This window comes from Branchiostoma floridae, chromosome 9 (genome assembly GCF_000003815.2).
Source record: "Branchiostoma floridae strain S238N-H82 chromosome 9, Bfl_VNyyK, whole genome shotgun sequence".
Lineage (NCBI taxonomy): Eukaryota > Metazoa > Chordata > Leptocardii > Amphioxiformes > Branchiostomatidae > Branchiostoma > Branchiostoma floridae.
Window position 1 is genome coordinate 24,669,600 of NC_049987.1, and position 17,357 is coordinate 24,686,956.

A 17,357-nucleotide genomic window follows, 5' to 3' on the forward strand; every position below is an offset into this window, starting at 1 on the left:
GTGGTAGTGAAATGTGGCTTCTTTATGGCTCGCTTTTTACTTTTAGGCAAGCACACTGTGTCACAATTTCCCTTCTTGCTGCGTGTGCTGGGTTCTTTTACATGCAGAGGTTTGACGTAGCCTGATTAAATCTCGCTTATAGCAGCCCGCCAAACATCTGCCGGCCCCCTAGGAGGGGCCAGTTACAGCCCTGGACAGCGGAGTTTTTGTTACACAGACTAAGGTTTGATGCTAACTTCTTAAGCTCCCTCATACACAGTCAGGGCTCATGCTTTGCATTCCCTTTTGACATTGCAACTCTTTTCCAGTTCTGTAGAACTAGATCTAGAAGACAATATGTTATCAGTGCATTTTAGGAAGGAAGCCGTATAATCTACGCTCTGTTGGTGGCACCGTAGGCAAAAGTTGGTGAAGTCTCTGAGTGTGTGAACTGCTTGAGTTTGCATTTATGTCATGTTAACTGTTAATCCCAATCCCAGACAAGTGTGTCTTAGTATCACTCATACATCCTGCTTTGCACGCCCTCTGACTCTTTTCTAGTAATGTGTTACCAATGCATTTTTGAAACAAAGCAAAATATGCATTTTCATGGTAGCACTGTGGGCAAGAGCACAGTTGTGAAAGTTTCTCCTAGTGTGAACTGCTTGAGTTTGCATTTATGTCATGTTTACTGTTAATTGCCAATCCCAGACAAGTGTATCAGATTCTGGAGTCAATCAATGCGGATACGGTTCAGTCGGTCTCCCCGAAGGAACGATGAACCATAAAGCCTCTCGCCTTTGATTGATTTTCGTGTTGAGTACACATGCTGGCAACAGGTACGATATAACGTGGCAGTTCTGTCGATAAAAGTGCGTCTCTGATTGCTCAGCTTGCTATGACTGTTTCCTGTACTGTTGGACATATGTAGGTTTAGTATCGATTATGCAGTGTGTCTATAAAGTGAGTCAATACTGGTGACATTACTCACTGTAAGAGGGGAAATATAAGTAGTTGTTTTATGTTCGCATTTTTCATTGTGAACTCTCTATCCCGAACATAAAACCACAGCGAACATTTCATTGTTACAGTAAAATCCTGCACAGCAGTTTCAACCGCAAACTTAGAATCACTGTGAATGCTCCAATTTCTAACTACGGCATGAATAAATCCCTTTTAACATGTACTCTTATACAGTATTTGTTACGACTGTAATTCGTAAAGGAGAAGATATATTTGCAGGCTGTGAACACAGTCAGCTATTACTTAGGGAACACAAAGTAATATGTTCAAAGTTGTAAAATGTTTGTAAAAAAAGCACAGAAGTTTGTTTGGTCGTATATTTGGTTTATATGTGATTGTAAGTTTTGCTTTTAGTGTAGTTCCTTTGCGTGTAGTTTCTTTGCGGGGTGTCTGTGTGGCGCAACGGCTAGAGCATTGGAATCAGAATCAGTAGGTCCTGAGTTCGATACTCACCATGCCCCTGCCCCCATGACGGTGGAGTGACGCCCACCGAGCCTCACGGCTAATCTGTCTATTGGTGCCAAAAACACCTATGGATTTGGTGCTGGCAGTGTGTCAACATCTGCACACTTGCTACTAAGACCTGTGATTTTTTTTTTTTTGCGTGGAGTCATAATCTGTTTAGACTGACAGTACTGTAGTAGTGTTACAAGTGGAAAGTTTTCGACAACAGTCATACTGCTACGTTTTATTGCTTTATCAATTTTGGCCTGGTCTTAGGGCATTGATTATATGATTAAGATATTGATGTTCAGCCCACAACAACCATTGTAATAGAAATTACAGTCTCGTATTGGAGAATTCCAGCTGAATTTAGCAACAAACATTCTGCCTTGATTCCTAAGTATTTCATTGCTAGGAATTTATGACATTCTTTTTTGTAAAAAGTTGGGCTTTGGTTCCCCCTTTCTGCTAGACAACAAATGCTGAGAGACTATACAGTAACAAACCTGGAATTGTATGTTCCTTTATTTCATACTTGAAATGTGATGCAACATTGAAAAGTATAAAAAAAAGATACAAAACGTAAATGAAAATTGGTCTTTTAGTCTGAAATTCGTAGAGCGATCTGTCAAATGTTTGTTTTGTAAGTTCGTTTATTTTGCACATGAAATAATAAAGCAATAATGTTAAGAAAAGTGAAGGAAGGAAAGGTGCCTGAGAGTGTTCACATTCTCTAGTAGAAAAAGGGTGTGGGGAACAGTTGAAAGTTTTATTTGATGGGCCATGTGTGGGGGACAGTTGCACAGCGCTGAGAAACATTAGTCAAATTTACCCATGGCGCCCTCCTACGCCTACAGGCATATTTACACTTACCAAGTGTCGATACTCGACATTTCTAGTCCTAGCTGCTGCGGTACTGTTTGATTCAGGGTTTGTGACTTAGGGCTCGAAATACTTTTTTCTCCATACCTGCACTGGTGCATTGAAAATTACCTGCACCAGACAAATTTTACCTGCATTACCACCATGAATTTAGGGAGTATTATGGATCATACTGAAATTGTTGAGGAACCATAATTGCTATTTTTTCTTTTATAGCTTATAGCTGTTAACAGTCAATGCAGCTAATAACAATCCATATGCACCTACATCATAGGACATTTATGTCTAAAACCCAGTACATGGACCAGTGTAGGTTTGGTGCAGGTAGACATCATAAATTTTACCTGCACTAACCTGCATATGCTGGTGGCATTTCGATCCCTGTCTTTGATTCGGAGCTCGTGACGTCACGTCAGTTATTGAAAAGTGATGTATGGCTGGTACTGTTGGTGTTTGTCGTGGTTAAGTGCCGTGTTTGCCCACATTTGTTGATGCATTTGAGGACCGATTACGTCTGAGATGATGCACTTTTAAAACACCGAGTGGGATCAGCGGTTCGCATGTGTCAAGCTGTTCATTTGGCATATTGAGAATAGGCTAAGTGTAAATGTGTCCTTCAGAGTGTAGTGTAGATGTGTCGTCAAGCTGTTCACTTGTTGTATGTAGCATTTATGAATATAAGTGTAAGTATGTCCTTCAGCGCTTCAATTGAATATTGTATTGTCCATTGTTCTTGAATATATGATCGCCCATCTTCTTATTTATTATACAAGATTAAATTCTTGAATCTTTCTGGATATGATTGGCGGTCTCAGGCCTAAAAATGTTGCTTATCCTACTCATTACTTTGGAGCCCAAGTTGTTAATTTTCGGTGTTAAATCTGTCAGTTTAAGCTTACGAGAATGCATTTTCATCGGTTACATGTCACCATGAGGTTCAGATCTTTTGGCAGAAGTGGTAAAATTTTTGTTCTAACAAGTGGATTTCCATCCTGGGATGAAGGGACGGGTCCTGGAGACAGTTAAGTACAAGTAACAGTAGTAAAGTTTTCAAATTTATCTCTTATTGGAAGCGAGCTTGTATTTTATAAAATATGGCACATATAACTGTGTTAGTTCTAGGATTTACACTACGTGGAAATGACTGGTTACAGGGAAGTGGTGCCTGTTTGAGTAGTCTGGGACGCTGTTTGGTTGGCCTGAAAACGTGTGAAGGTTCGACCAATATTGTCCGTCTCGTTCAAGTGGGGGGAAAAAAGCCGAAACATCTGAATCTTTGGCGGGACTGTTTGTCCGTCTGCGTAATATACACACGTACTTCACTTGGTGCTTTTAAGGGATCAAGAGAATATAAAGCAAAGCCATGGATTTCAAAATTTGACATACAGTCCTTCAAAACATAAGCTGAAACATCTGATCCTTCAGCAAGACTGTTTGCCAGTCTTTGTTAGACAAACATGCACTTCAGTCTGTGCTTTTAAAGGATTAGGAAACGTCAGTTCCATTGTGCTATTTGAAAGAATGATACATTTCTTTTTGGCTAGAAAGAAACCTTGACCTTTGTATGTAAGCAACGGGTTGGGAAAAAAAAGGAAAAACATTCTGAACCTTTTACATAACTGTTTGTCTTCCTAATACGCACGTGAACTTCACTTTGTTAAGGATCAAGAATAAAGTCAGTTCCAAATTGTGCCATTTAAAAAAGAATGATACAAAGCAAGTTGAATTATGAATAACTACACATGAACTTCATTTTAATCTTTGAAAGGATCCAGAAAAGGTCAATTGCATCATGCCGTTTGGAAGAATAATACATATTAAGTAGAAAATATGAATGACTACAGCCATGGCTTTTATTTGTATGCCCCAGTTGACTTCTAGTCCTTTACAACATGAGAGAAAAAAACAGATAACCTTTGCAAGATTGTTTGCCTGGCTATGTATTATACACATTGTGCTTTACTCTAGGCTTTTAAAAGATCAAGAAATGTTCCAGTGCTCCATCTGAAAGAATAATGTAATAGACTTCAGCTGAAGTCAAAGAGAACATAATTCATACTTTCATAGGCAAGGTTTATTTCTTTTGATCTATCATGAAGGAAGTCAAGGACATAAAGATGATACACTAAATAGCAAACAGCTAGCCTTGACATCAGCTCTGAAATTTTCAAATTCAAACTGACAAAGAAAGTTACAATCTCAAGTAGTGACACAGCATTGGGGTTAGTCCAAGGTGGAATAGAAAGGTTAAACAGGGTACACATCATAACACATCTGTATCAAAGGTCTTATGGGTCGAATATATTGCATTAATGATTATTAAGGCAAAATTTGTCCTACTCTTGCTATAGTCCTTTGAGCACACACAAGAAGACTTATATAGAAGTTGTCCTGAGGCCAGGATATATTTTGAGGACACGTTATCTAAAGCAGGATGAAAAGCATCCAGTACTAGACACTGTGGCACCCTTCGGTACATAGGTCAGCACCCAGCACTGATACACAGATAATGCTGTAGATAAATGTAAGCTTGCAGTGATTTTTATTTTATTCCGTTGTGAGGGGAAAATGGAGTGTTCGCAGTGGTGTTAAATTTGCGATAGAGATATCATCTCATAATGAAGATTCATTCTTTATGAAATTTATTGAGTGATCTGTCAAATGTTAGGATAGTCAGCAGTGGCAGACTCTCTAGTAGTGGAAAAGGGTTGTTGCATTGGTACAAATGAGCCATGGGTGGGTAACCTTTATGTAGTAGTAACCTTTATTTATACTGGTAATGCCCTGTCAACCTAGGCCGTTCTTCCAAGAGGACCAGTTTAGGGGAAAATAGCTATTTACATTAAATACAATCATATCGATAGATAGATGGAATGAATGAATGAATGAACAAATGAAAGAACGAATGAATGAATGAAAAAGAACGAATGAAAGAAATAAATGAAAATAAATGAAAGAACAAAAGAAGGAAGGAAGGAAGAAAGGAAGGATTGAATCCCTTTATTATAATGATCATAACACACTTCATTAGGCTGACTTTACCTTTAATTTGAGGCGCCCGGGTGCTTGCCCCTCGGGCACTAGATCTGGGATTGCTGCCCCTGATGAGCTGCTCTCTTTTAATTGCAGAAATTAAAGTGTATAATTAATTAGTTTGTGTTGATGATTGCGTTGGTTCATTAGTGCTTGTGTTTACCCTAATGGTTGGTAGGACAATTACATAAGTAATTTATAGGCTTGAAATTCATTTGGGGCACCTAACCTAAAAGTAAAGGCACACAGCAAACATTTTGGCTGCACTACACAAGATAGATAAGTCCCAATTCTATGGCTACTTGTCACTTCAACATTTTGGAAAAGTACTGCATGAAAGGTTTATTATTTGTTCCGACACTTCATATCAAGAAAATTCTATACACACACAGAGTCTATATAGTACCCAATAGTACAAGAGTACCCAACTTAAATATCTAGATGTACTGGTGCACTTAAACTCAAACTAAAAAACTAGGCGCACTGCTGTAATTTTGGGTGAACAAAAGTGCAATATGCACCCGATATATTGAAGCCCTGCAATGTTATCATAATATGGTCAGTGGGACAATGACCCAAATGATACATCAGCCGTGAAAAGAAGTCATGGTCCAATATCTCTTCCTGTTGTGAAAACAAAGACTTGTATTAGTGAAAGTATTTGATGTATGTTAGAAACAGTGTGAGGTCCTGTTGGTTGATGTATGTTAGAAACAGTGTGAGGTTCTGTTGGTTGATGTATGTTAGAAACAGTGTGAGGTTCTGTTGGTTGATGTATGTTAGAAACAGTGTCAGGTCCAGTCGGCCTAATGCTAATGGTTAATGTGTTTGGCCCAGAACCCAGTGGCCTGAGTTCGAATCCCAGAGGCCTGGGTTTGAATCCCAGAGGCCTGAGTTCGAATCCCAGAGGCCTGGGTTAGAATCCCAGAGGCCTGGGTTAGAATCCCAGAGTCCTGAGTTTGAATCCCAGAGTCCTGAGTTCGAATCCCAGAGTCCTGAGTTTGAATCCCAGAGGCATGAGTTCGAATCCCAGAGGCCTGAGTTTGAATCCCAGAGGCCTGAGTTTGAATCCCAGAGGCCTGAGTTCGAATCCCAGAGGCCTGAGTTTGAATCCCCTGCCCTAGATACAGTGGGTAACAACGCAATACCCTACTGCTGCTAAAAGGCTATGTATGAGACTTCCTTTATATACCCTCTAAAACAGTGTAACACTGAGATTCTTATTGATATTACAAGTAGATCCTAGCAATGTTTCAAAATAGATTACTTCTGTGGTTATAACTTATATGGTGGGATTAACATAGAAGTGAGGACCCATAAAGTTAATGAAGTGTTGAGTTTAATTGACTGGAAAAGAAGATTGGAAGTCAATTTATTGTTGAATCCCATAGGATAGTCTTCATTACGTATGTTCGAGAGTTAATTTTCTTCAGGTAATAACTTTCATGCTCTGAGTATAAATGTAGAAATCTACTGTGTATGATGCACCATGATAAGTAATTTAAAAGTACATTTTACACTCTACAATAAGTACATTGTGTAGAATTTAGCATTGGTAGGTTGTCTTCATATTTGGTGAAAGGGCAGGTCTTGGAAGTTGCACGAAACCTTGGAATTTTATTAGATTTTGGGCTCCCTAGCAGTTTGTTATAGTACTGCAGTTGGGCTGCTGGTTTTGATGTGATGTGTTCAGGACATACTGTGGTCATGATTTTTGAGTGGTCTGTAGTCTTTTTATGTCCTATGAAACTTTGAATGCCTAGTACTGTACTAATGATGATTTGGAAAATGCATTTTGATCATATTGTAGAAGCAATAATCTAAATCTAATAAAATTTTCATTTTTATTTTTTTCTGCAGGTTGAAGGCCAACAGGTTCGTGAACTGTTTGAAGATCTGAAAGATGGAACCAAACTTCTCAGCCTGCTGGAGATCCTCTGTGGAACTAAATTGGTCAGTAAACTTCATCTGTGTTTGTAGAAAAATTAGTCATTCTAAAATAGCCGTATCTGTATCTAAACTCAACACAAAAAGTTTGGAATATCAACTTCTGTTGATCATATTTCTGTTGTTTCTGCATCGATTTCAATATATTATATATCTATAGAAAGCTTGAATGATTTTCTTTCCGATGGCATCAAACTCATTTCTGTTGTTAACTCGTGGAACACGCACTAGGCCTGCCTACGTAAGTGGGTCTCGAAAAAAAGTGCCCAATTCCCCCGTTTCTGTTCAACACTGTAAACTTCATCTGTGTTCGTAGAAAAATAGTTGTTCAACGTTAATGTTGCCCCTGCTTCTCCTTGCTGATTTGAGAAGTAGCGGTATTAAGGTTTAATGTTAACGGTTGAGAACATAACAACTACCTCACAATAGCACAGTTTCACGTTACACCTTTAGCACAAAAGTTATATGACTCTGAGGACGACAGCATAGGAAAGAAGACTGTCAAAACATTTGTACAACAGAAAAAAACAAGGTTTTAAAACCTGATGCAACTATGAAACAATAAAATTTTGTTTGAATATTTGGAGTATTGTACAAACCAGTTTCTTTGGTCAAACCAGCAAATCTGAAAGACTGACATCATAAAGACAACAAGATCATTTTAACATCCTTTGTGAGACAAACCCTAAACCCTCATAGCAATTAAGGAATTCCAGATTCCAACATTCTGGTTGTTCCAGCACTAATTGTCCCACATTCCAGGCGCTAGGAAAGCCAGATGTATGAAAACACTTTCCTGGGGCTTAACGGATCCCAAACTGTCCCAGTTCTTTCAGATGGGTTCAGACTGGCAGTTCATGAAGCCGTGATAAAGTACTGTTTAGTTTGGTGATATGATGTGGTCATTTTTCACACCTGTCTGATGTAAAAATGCTAATAATCATCTGGTGTATTTTGCCAGCCAGTAGGTACCCCAAGTATGAGTAATGAGGCTGTTAAACGTGGTCGAGGCACCTCCTCGAGCACGGGACCCCCGTTTTACGTCCTTCCCGGAAGATGATTTCGTGGAAATCTTTTTCGTGAGGCTACAGCAATCCGGACGTCCTTGGTTGGTTCCCCATCCAAGCACTATCCGGACCGCGCGTTGCTTAACTTCTGAGATCGAGGGATCGGGTGTACCAACGCGCCACGCAGCCGATGATATGATGTGGTCATTTTTCCATGTCTGGTGTAAATTTGCCGTTTGAAAGGTGCAAAGATCCAAAGAGCACAAGGGAAACCATGGAGATACAATCATGGTAAAGACACGTGAAAGAAGCAGTGAGCAAACGTCTGAACTGAGAAAAAGGGAGAAAGTTAAATTCCGTAAAGATCTGAGTACCAAAAGATTGAAGAAAGTGATTTACAAAGAGAACAAAGGGAATCTACGAAGGGACAATGCAAAACAACAAAGAGAGAAATACAATACCTAGAATTGCTTATTAAATTTTCCTTGGGTAAATTGGGCCTTATAATGTCAGTTTGAAGCTGTTTTGTACAATACTCCCCATATTCAAATTAGATTTATTGTTTCATATTCAGTGACAGGTGTCAAAAGCCTACAAGCTGATTGATAAGTACTGCATTTACACCCATTGTAGTTTTCAAAACGAGGCAAGTTTACTCATCTTGCTTTTTCTAAATTACAACAAGCTCTACAATGAATGGCTGATGCAAGAAATTCCAATCATGTTCCTCTCCTATTGGCATGCACAAAACAAGATTTTACCAGTTACAAATTGACCTCTTTGGCTTGGTGCAATCTCGGCACTACCAAGGCGCTAGCCGTATCGAGCACTATTGACTTATTTATATGTTATTTCCAATAACCTCATTTAGAGGAGCCAAAGATTTTGCCATTACCGAAATCTAACTGTTGACTGTAGTGCCTTTAGGTCATGTAGTAGATCTGTGCTTTACAATGAAGATTTATTCCTCAATATTAACAGATGATATTGTCCCACAAATTTGATAAAGTGTTAAAGAATCAATTTTTGATCCTAAAATCACTAAGTACAGGTAAATTTTCTTATCGGCTATGTAGAGAGCGGTTACTGTAAACGCATTTACGATCTCAGTGATTTTGAATTTCCTGGTAAGGAGAAAATGGAGTGTTTGCGGTAGTTTTGAGTTCGCTGTAGCGCTTGAATCACATATCGCTACATGAATGGAAAAAATGATGACTTTACGGAAACTAGCGATTTGACAAGGGTACTGCAGACGGACAGAACAGTTGCATCCAACACATCATAATACTGTACAATATGTATTACGTACATGTGATGTTTAGACAAAGGGGTAGATGACAGAAGACAGAACAAAATGTTTCATGGTGATTTTCCTCTTCATCGTGAGTGCATGAAAATAGTAGTTTGTAACTGCAAACCTAGCTACATTTACGGTAATTTCCTTGAGGTGCGCCGTGCTCGAAGATTTACCCCCAGCCCGACTCCCAAGAAACATTGCAGACCTGCAAAGTGCCGACACGGAGACTTGATATACTGTAATGTTATTAGGTGGAGGATCCCTTTATTGCACTCTCTCCTTATGTAGATTATGAGGAAATCACTCACAGCAATCAGTCAAAGTGGTTCCCCCGGGTAAATGTTAGGCCGAGGAAAAAAATGTTTCCTGTTTCAGTCCTGACAAAAGTAGGGGCGGGAGGTAGGGATTATCTTCCTTCTTTAATCTTTTTTTTTTAGACATAGGCGAAAACTCTAGTGATACAATACATTTTAACAAACTCAAATGCATGAGGACACTTATATTTTCAATGTCAAACTTCAATTTTGTGCTTAATGGTTACAGATCTGTGGATACATTTATGCTATATTATGTATAACAGGTGGTATTTTGACTTTAATAGGAAGCTGGCTGAATAAAGATTTTAGAAACTATGTGACTCCACTGTCCACCCAATAAAAGTCTAGGGTCGGCAGGTTTTTCTAGGATAGGTCGAGAAACAGGAAACACAGCATTATTTTCCTAGGCCTGAAGTTATTGCAGTGGGAAGATATCACTGTTCCCTTTTACAGTCGGCGGTTAAGGCTGATGCTTGTGACAACCAATAAGGATTATATGGAGACGAGTAGTTTTTTGCGGTCCCAATTTCACTTCCTTCACCCATTTGATTCGCTGCGTCGGCTTGTTTCCCTGGTCATGCAGAGTGTCAGCGCATACTGTGTGCTGTAGGTAAAGACTTACGCTTCATCTAGTTTCCGATGTTAGGAAAAGATTTGTTTGTAGCTCAGGTTCGGATCTGGTGACTTTTGTGACTTCTTCAGGTGAGTAAGGTATCTCGACAGGTGAGAAAGGTATGTCCCTTAGACCATACCGTCTTAATTTCTTGTTTCTCGGATGTTTCTCAGCAAAAAAATCAGCAAGCGCTCACAAGGAAAATGGAGGGCAGGGAGGCAAACCTGGAGCTGGTTTTATTCCCTTGTTAATACTTTGTGTATCAAGGTCCGTTTTTATCTTGATTTTGCCCCAAAACAATATTTTTTATGAATCAGAGAACCTAGAAATTGAATAAGTGTGGCCTAAGGAAAGATATGTCACAAGCTTAAAAAAAGGAGCGCTAGATACAGATGGTATGTCCAATCTGTAATGCTTGTCCCTGCCGCTGGAATTAATGTGTTGCCATTTCATTTTGTGTTCCAGGCTCGCGAGAAGGGTCGTATGAGAGTACATTACCTGAATAACGTCAATAGAGCACTGCAAGTACTAGACAAGCATAACGTGAGTATGCCTCTGCCTCTTTCCTTCCTGTGCCTTGGGCTATCTTGAGAGTACTCTTTCTTCTACTGCTTTTGTTAGAAGATGGCTTAAAGATTTCTGGAAGATGGACAACTTTTGAAAGTCGTAACATAGTCTCAAGATAATGTCTTGATGTGTGTGTGTGTGTGTGTGTGTGTATGTGTGTGTGTGTGTGTGTGTGTGTGTGTTTATGTCAGCTTAAAGAGAATGACAATCACAGTACTACAATATTTACTGAGTACTGTAGTTCTTGATCTAAGGTAAATTCATTGCAGTGACTTTAGCGGTCACTAATTACAGTTACCACTGAAATTTCATTGTTGCAATCGCTCTATTACTGTGCTGAGGCCAGCTAGAACAAAAGTTGTTCCCACCTCCAGTCCAGAATGAAATGCTGTGAGTTACTCCTTTTGTCCCAAACTGGTAAAATTCCTTACTGGGATATTAGATGGATTCACGGTATATGTTAGATGTATTATGGCTAAGATAAGTGACAGAAATCAACTTCAGAAACAAAAGTCCTTGATTTCCATACGTCAGCTTTTTTCAACATCATATATGTAAGTCAGCCAACTCCTTTCAAATGAATTGTATGTGTGCATGTTAAAGATGTCATTCACATGCATCAGCTTGAGTGGCCTAGTCACAAGTCTATAACAGACATTAACTTGAGTGGCCTAGTGTTGTATGTCTTCACAAGTCTATAACAGTGCAGGCCTGAGTGCCTGTGGAAATAGGTCAGCGGATGAAAAGGTGTGATGAAAATCAGCTGGGCCCACACTCTGACAAATGATCAATAATCATGGTGAGGCAAAGCCATATGCTCCACCTGTCAATTCAGAGACTTGCAGGGTTGGACAAGTCCACTAGCCCGATTCTCCCGGGCTAGTGAAATGCTGATTGGGCAAGTGCATAACCTACCCCGATTGAGCAAGTAAGGTTTTTCTATGAGTGAGATTTTGATCTACTTCTTACTTTTCATACTCATGGCATCAAGCATTGTTTGACACCGGAAAAGTGTCAATGATAAAAGAATTTGATTGATGGAAGTGCAAAAACATGTAAAAATGTTACCTAAATTTCGGGCAAATGAAAAGTTGGTTCGGGCAAGTAAACTTTTTGCCTGCCCGATAGGACAGGTGAATTTATGAAAACTTGTTAAACTCTGGGCTTGGTTTCTCAGCAACTAGCCCTTTTTGTCAATGAATGTCCAAGCCATGCAGAACTACACATCAGTTCATGTTCAGACTTGCCTCAGAGTCAGTTTTCATATTGGTTTTGCAATTCAGCATTATTTTTTGAATGTGAGAACCAAAAAATTAAATTGGTGTTGCCTAAATTGAAATTTAATACACACAACACCTGGAATTGAATATACCTCATGTAAGTAGAACACATAGCTCAGGTGAACCATGTCAAATTGCTTGAGTAAGCACTTTCATACTTCATAAACCAATGTTCTGCTGGAAGGATTGACACCCTCTATCAAAATGGCTTGTGTACTGAAGAAAGAATATTAAGCTGGAAATGGGGCCATGAATGTTTATTTAGGATGAAAGTTCATCTGTATTTGTAAATGACATCATGAATGAAGTAATATGTTGGAAGAAATTGGAACTCATCTCAAATCTATGGCTGTGTAGGGTTTTGTGCAGTTTAATCTTCTTTCATGAATGTTCTTGCATCACATATCAAATATCCGAACACAGATGCCAAAATTACTAAACTTTGAACTTGTAGATGTTTGCTGTGCAATGAAAATGACGAGTTGGCAATATTTTTTATTTTGCCAAAGTAACAACTTAAGTGTTACTTTGCAATGGAAAACAGTAGATATGTTTACAATTTGTGTTCACAGTAACAGGTCACCAACAAAACCACAAACTGAAAGACACAGCAAAGATTTCAAACTGTACTGTACATTTAAGAGCTGTTGTCTAGATTGCATTGACCAGGTCTCGTAAAGATTTGGTTTTTGGCAGGAATGACAAAGAGGTTGGCTCCTATGGCGGGACAAGATCTAATTTCTGATCCAATTTCCTCTGCCGTTTACAATTTGCAGTCGAAGGCTGAGGTTTGGCAGAGGTTCTTAGTCCTGGTGTCTTGCCAGTGGATACCTAGCCTGGTAACCTTTCTCCTTTGGAGGGGTGTTTTACCTGACCCAGGCTGCTAAGCATCAACCTGCTTCTGCAACTAATTTTTGTCCCCCTGATGGAGCTATAAAACGGAAACCAACTGTGAAAAGATGTGAAAGAAATTTTGCAAAGATCTCCAGAAATTCATCTCAAATGCCATTGAACCAAGCTGAGTCTACTCTACTGACAAAATTTGCCCCTCAAAATGCTGGAAATAACGTTTCAGAGGGTCTTCAGATTTCAAAACCTTCCCAGACCTCCCTTGGACCATCACATGGAAGCCTACGACAATTTCCATTAAAAATCCAGGGGCCGGAAACAAAATTCAGGTTGGGTAGAACACTGGTTACCAGCCTAGCGGATACCACCGGTGAATTGTTCGATCCTTCTGACATGTGGGGACCCTTTGGTGGTCCCAATGATCGATTCTCCATTTATCTGGATTGTAACAACGACTGTTCAGGCCTATAATAGACGACGGCTTGTGAAAGTAATCGTAGCAGCCATTCAAGTTCAAGTGCAGATACGTTATTCTGTGTCTGACGAAAGGGGAACCTTATCCTGGGATTTAGGGCAAATGTTGTTTGGGAACCGGATACATCGGAAGAGGATATAGCGATTGTGGTTCGATTTCTTCTTTGTTACTTTGTTTCTGCCAAGGTAAATGCATTGTAGGTTTGGAAAAAAGATAAGGCTTGATTTTTTTGGCAAAGCTCAACTTCCTTTCCTGCTTGGTTGTATATAATGTCTGAAAGAGTAATAATTCTGCAGACAAAAACATTTTGTTCACAATCACACAAAGTACTAGTAATCTTCTAACTAATTAAAACTCAAGGCATTTTTGTACAAAAGTCTGAGTCGGGACCCTAAGTAAAAGCTTTTAAGCTAAAACTGCGTAAGAAGACCACTTAGGGGACTTGGTCTAAATAGACAGGTGGTTTCTTAAGACAGGATTCGTAATGGTTGTGTCAGTTATAAAATTATCTAACAAACAACCAAAAAGTGGTTACATTGACCAGGTGGTCCTTAAGTAGAGGTGCTCACTCGCAGGGTTGAACAAGTTTTCTAAAATCCACTTGTCCTATCGGGCAAGCACATAAAAAATGTACTTGCCCGAACCAATTTTTCACTTGCCCAAAATTCAAATGTCACTGTTACTAGTATATGCATTTTCACTTCCAGCAATGGAATTCTCTGTAGACAATTGCTTGATGTCATGACTGTAAAAAGTAACAAGTATGTCAAAATTGCACTAAAATCAATGGAAAAATCTTACTTGCCCGATCGGACAAGTGGGGTAGGACATGCACTTGCCCGAACAGCACTTTCACTTGCCCTGGACAATAGGGCTAGTGGACTTGTTTATCCCTGACTCGTACAGGTTTGACTGTATTTTGTGATTCCGTTCCTTTTGAACACACACAGATCTTAAAACAATGACAGTTGTACTTGTCTCAGCAATTTCGGCAATTAAAATGATAGAAACCAAAGGCACAGCACAGATGTTAAACCTAGTATCCTTCCTTCAGAACTTCTTACCAGGACTTGGCTTCTCTCCAAATTTTCCATTTTCCTGATTGGACCCCAGGGATTTATAGAAGACCCTTGTGACACAAGGAAGGGGCTGGTGGTCTTGCCAATGTCCACCTAAGCAGCTCCTCCTGCAGTTTGTTGGTCTATACATCTTACCCTTAGCCTGGAGGCCAGACCCTGTCCAAGGCCATGCTTATCTCTTTGCTAATAGCCTTCTGCTGGGGTGAAACATGGTGTCATGTTCCTAGAGTTAGCTGTGTAAAAATTTCCTTGGTGGCATGTTAATCTAAGGGCACAACCCACCATACGTGCAAATACGAGCTGTCTATGTGCCAAAACGTGGGCAATTTTTGGGGATCCGTGAGTAGGAAGTACTGCCTCCGTAGGAAATCGTACGGAATCCAACACTCCATCCATGCTCTTGCCAGTCCTTCCCGGTCTCCCCACGTTTTCAGAAAAACGTGGCGGACGTGGCCTCCCAAAAAATGTACGGACAAAAACCATGTACGGCGGATTGTGCCCTTAGCTTTAGGGCAAGAGCTGAGAAGCTTGGAAAAGCGCTGTTCCTGATGCAAAATTTTATAGATTTTTTTTCCTCAGCATTTTCAAACTTTTTTTACCAAGAGATCAGATTCCTGAGGAATTGAGGAAAGGTTATCTTTTACCGAATGCTTACACCTCAGGGAATGAAGGTGATTTACAACATTGTAATAATTTACATCTACGAGGCTTTTGATGTGTATTGCATCAAGAAATTGCCTGAAAATAAATCAGTACATGCCATAACTAGGGCTGGGTATCGGTACAGCGTACCGGTACAAAACCGGTTTTTCTTATTGGACCGGTCCAGAAAAACCGGACCTGAAAAAATTAGGTGGACCGGATGTTGGACCGATTAGAAAATTAACAGATTATTTCATCAGGTATTCACACGTTTTGGCACTTGTAGATGGAAGAAAATAACAAGAGTGAAGTAGAGTAGAGTTTATTATAATTTTTACCAAGTTTTACAGCCAATCGTACAGGTGCAGTTAGCGCTGTAGGGTTTTAAAACGCCAGTATGAGTCTAATACTCCACCAAACAGATTTCTTTTTAGTGAAATGGACCATTGATATGAGTCATACTGAATCAGGTCCAGGTTCAGGTCCGGACCTGGACCTGATCCTCTGGACCTGAACCGGACCTGGACCTGAATTTTCTGTACCGGTACCCAGCCCTAGCCATAACAAATACACTGCAGCAGTATTACTAAATTATGATGTCTTAAATATCATTTGACACTAATTTTACATCTAGTTTACCATTTGTGCATTTCGAATAACTGTTTGCATTAAGAAATTGCACTAGATGCCATATCAAATATACGGCATCAGTGTTCCAAATGACGATATCTGAAACATCATTTGACACACCATATGTTACTCGTCCTCCCATAAACAGATGGGTAGTAAATTGAGACCTAAGCCACGAACTGCCCGCAATCTGACCGGAATACTTAAATTCTTGTGGGGATCCGATACGTTATCGGCAACTTTCATCAGAAAATCTGCGGCCTTTTGAAACATGAAGACATCAGCATGCTATGATGGGAAAGGACTTGTAATGACAAGGTCAAGTGTAAGGTATTACGTGTATAAGCATATGAGAGGATTGATGTGATGATATACCCTGCACTTGGTACTGGCTGTCTTGTCTGTGAAGCTGGTGAGTTAAAAGGAAGCTGTGTGGAAGTATTTTTCTGGTGTGTAAGTGAGAATGTTTGTTCTTTTACAGGTTTCCTGTATTATGTATTTATTTTGCGCTCTCTTTTAATGGTTGCAAACAGCCCAAACATTGCTTTCTTTTCCTCTTTACTGTTTTGATCAGTGGCTATGTTTGGGCTGCTGCTTTCTATTATTGTCTCTAGAAAAACCTCTCCTTCCCTTTACTGTATCTGTAAGTTTAGTGAGTCAACAATATTATAGACTGGAAACCCAAGCTGACTATTGGCTTGGTTTAGAGTGTTCTGGTATAAAAGTTGTTTCTTGAACAAGCTAAATTTGTCTTTTTCTCTCCTTACCATTATTGCAAGTAAACCAAGCACACTCTGGGTTTGGATTTTGTAGCATTCTTGTATAATATGACACAGTGTTTGTAAACTACACGTACAAGTTGAATGGTTTTCTCTCTCTCTCTTTCCTTTTTTTCTCCAGGTTAAGTTAGTTAATATCAGTAGCAACGATATCGTAGACGGCAGCCCCAAGCTGACTCTGGGGTTGGTCTGGAGTGTTCTTCAACTTCTTGTGTAAAAATTGTTGCACATGCAAGCTAAATGTCCCTCTCCCTTTACTTTTTTTCTGCAGGTAAAGTTAGTTAATATCAGTAGCAACGATATCGTAGACGGGAACCCCAAGCTGACTCTGGGCTTGGTTTGGAGCATCATTCTCCACTGGCAAGTAAAGGATGTTATGAAAGACGTGATGGCTGATCTACAGCAAAGCAACCTGGAGAAAACTCTCCTCGCCTGGTGCAGGCAAACCACTCAGGGGTGAGTTATTGTGTGTGTGTGTGTGTGTGCCAGTCTGTGTGTGTGCCAGTCTGTGTGT

The 17,357-nt window shown here is 39.7% G+C and overlaps 1 protein-coding gene across 1 annotated transcript in view; it reads left to right on the forward strand.

The window, feature by feature from the left end:
- The window catches only part of LOC118422378 (dystrophin-like), a 102,740-nt gene that overhangs the window by 54,585 nt on the left and 30,798 nt on the right, over positions 1-17,357 (forward strand). The window contains exons 4-6 of the mRNA XM_035829898.1: positions 7,222-7,314; positions 11,008-11,085; positions 17,115-17,299. Coding sequence (XP_035685791.1) covers positions 7,222-7,314; positions 11,008-11,085; positions 17,115-17,299 — 356 coding nt within the window. The remainder of the gene's footprint in view (positions 1-7,221; positions 7,315-11,007; positions 11,086-17,114; positions 17,300-17,357) is intronic.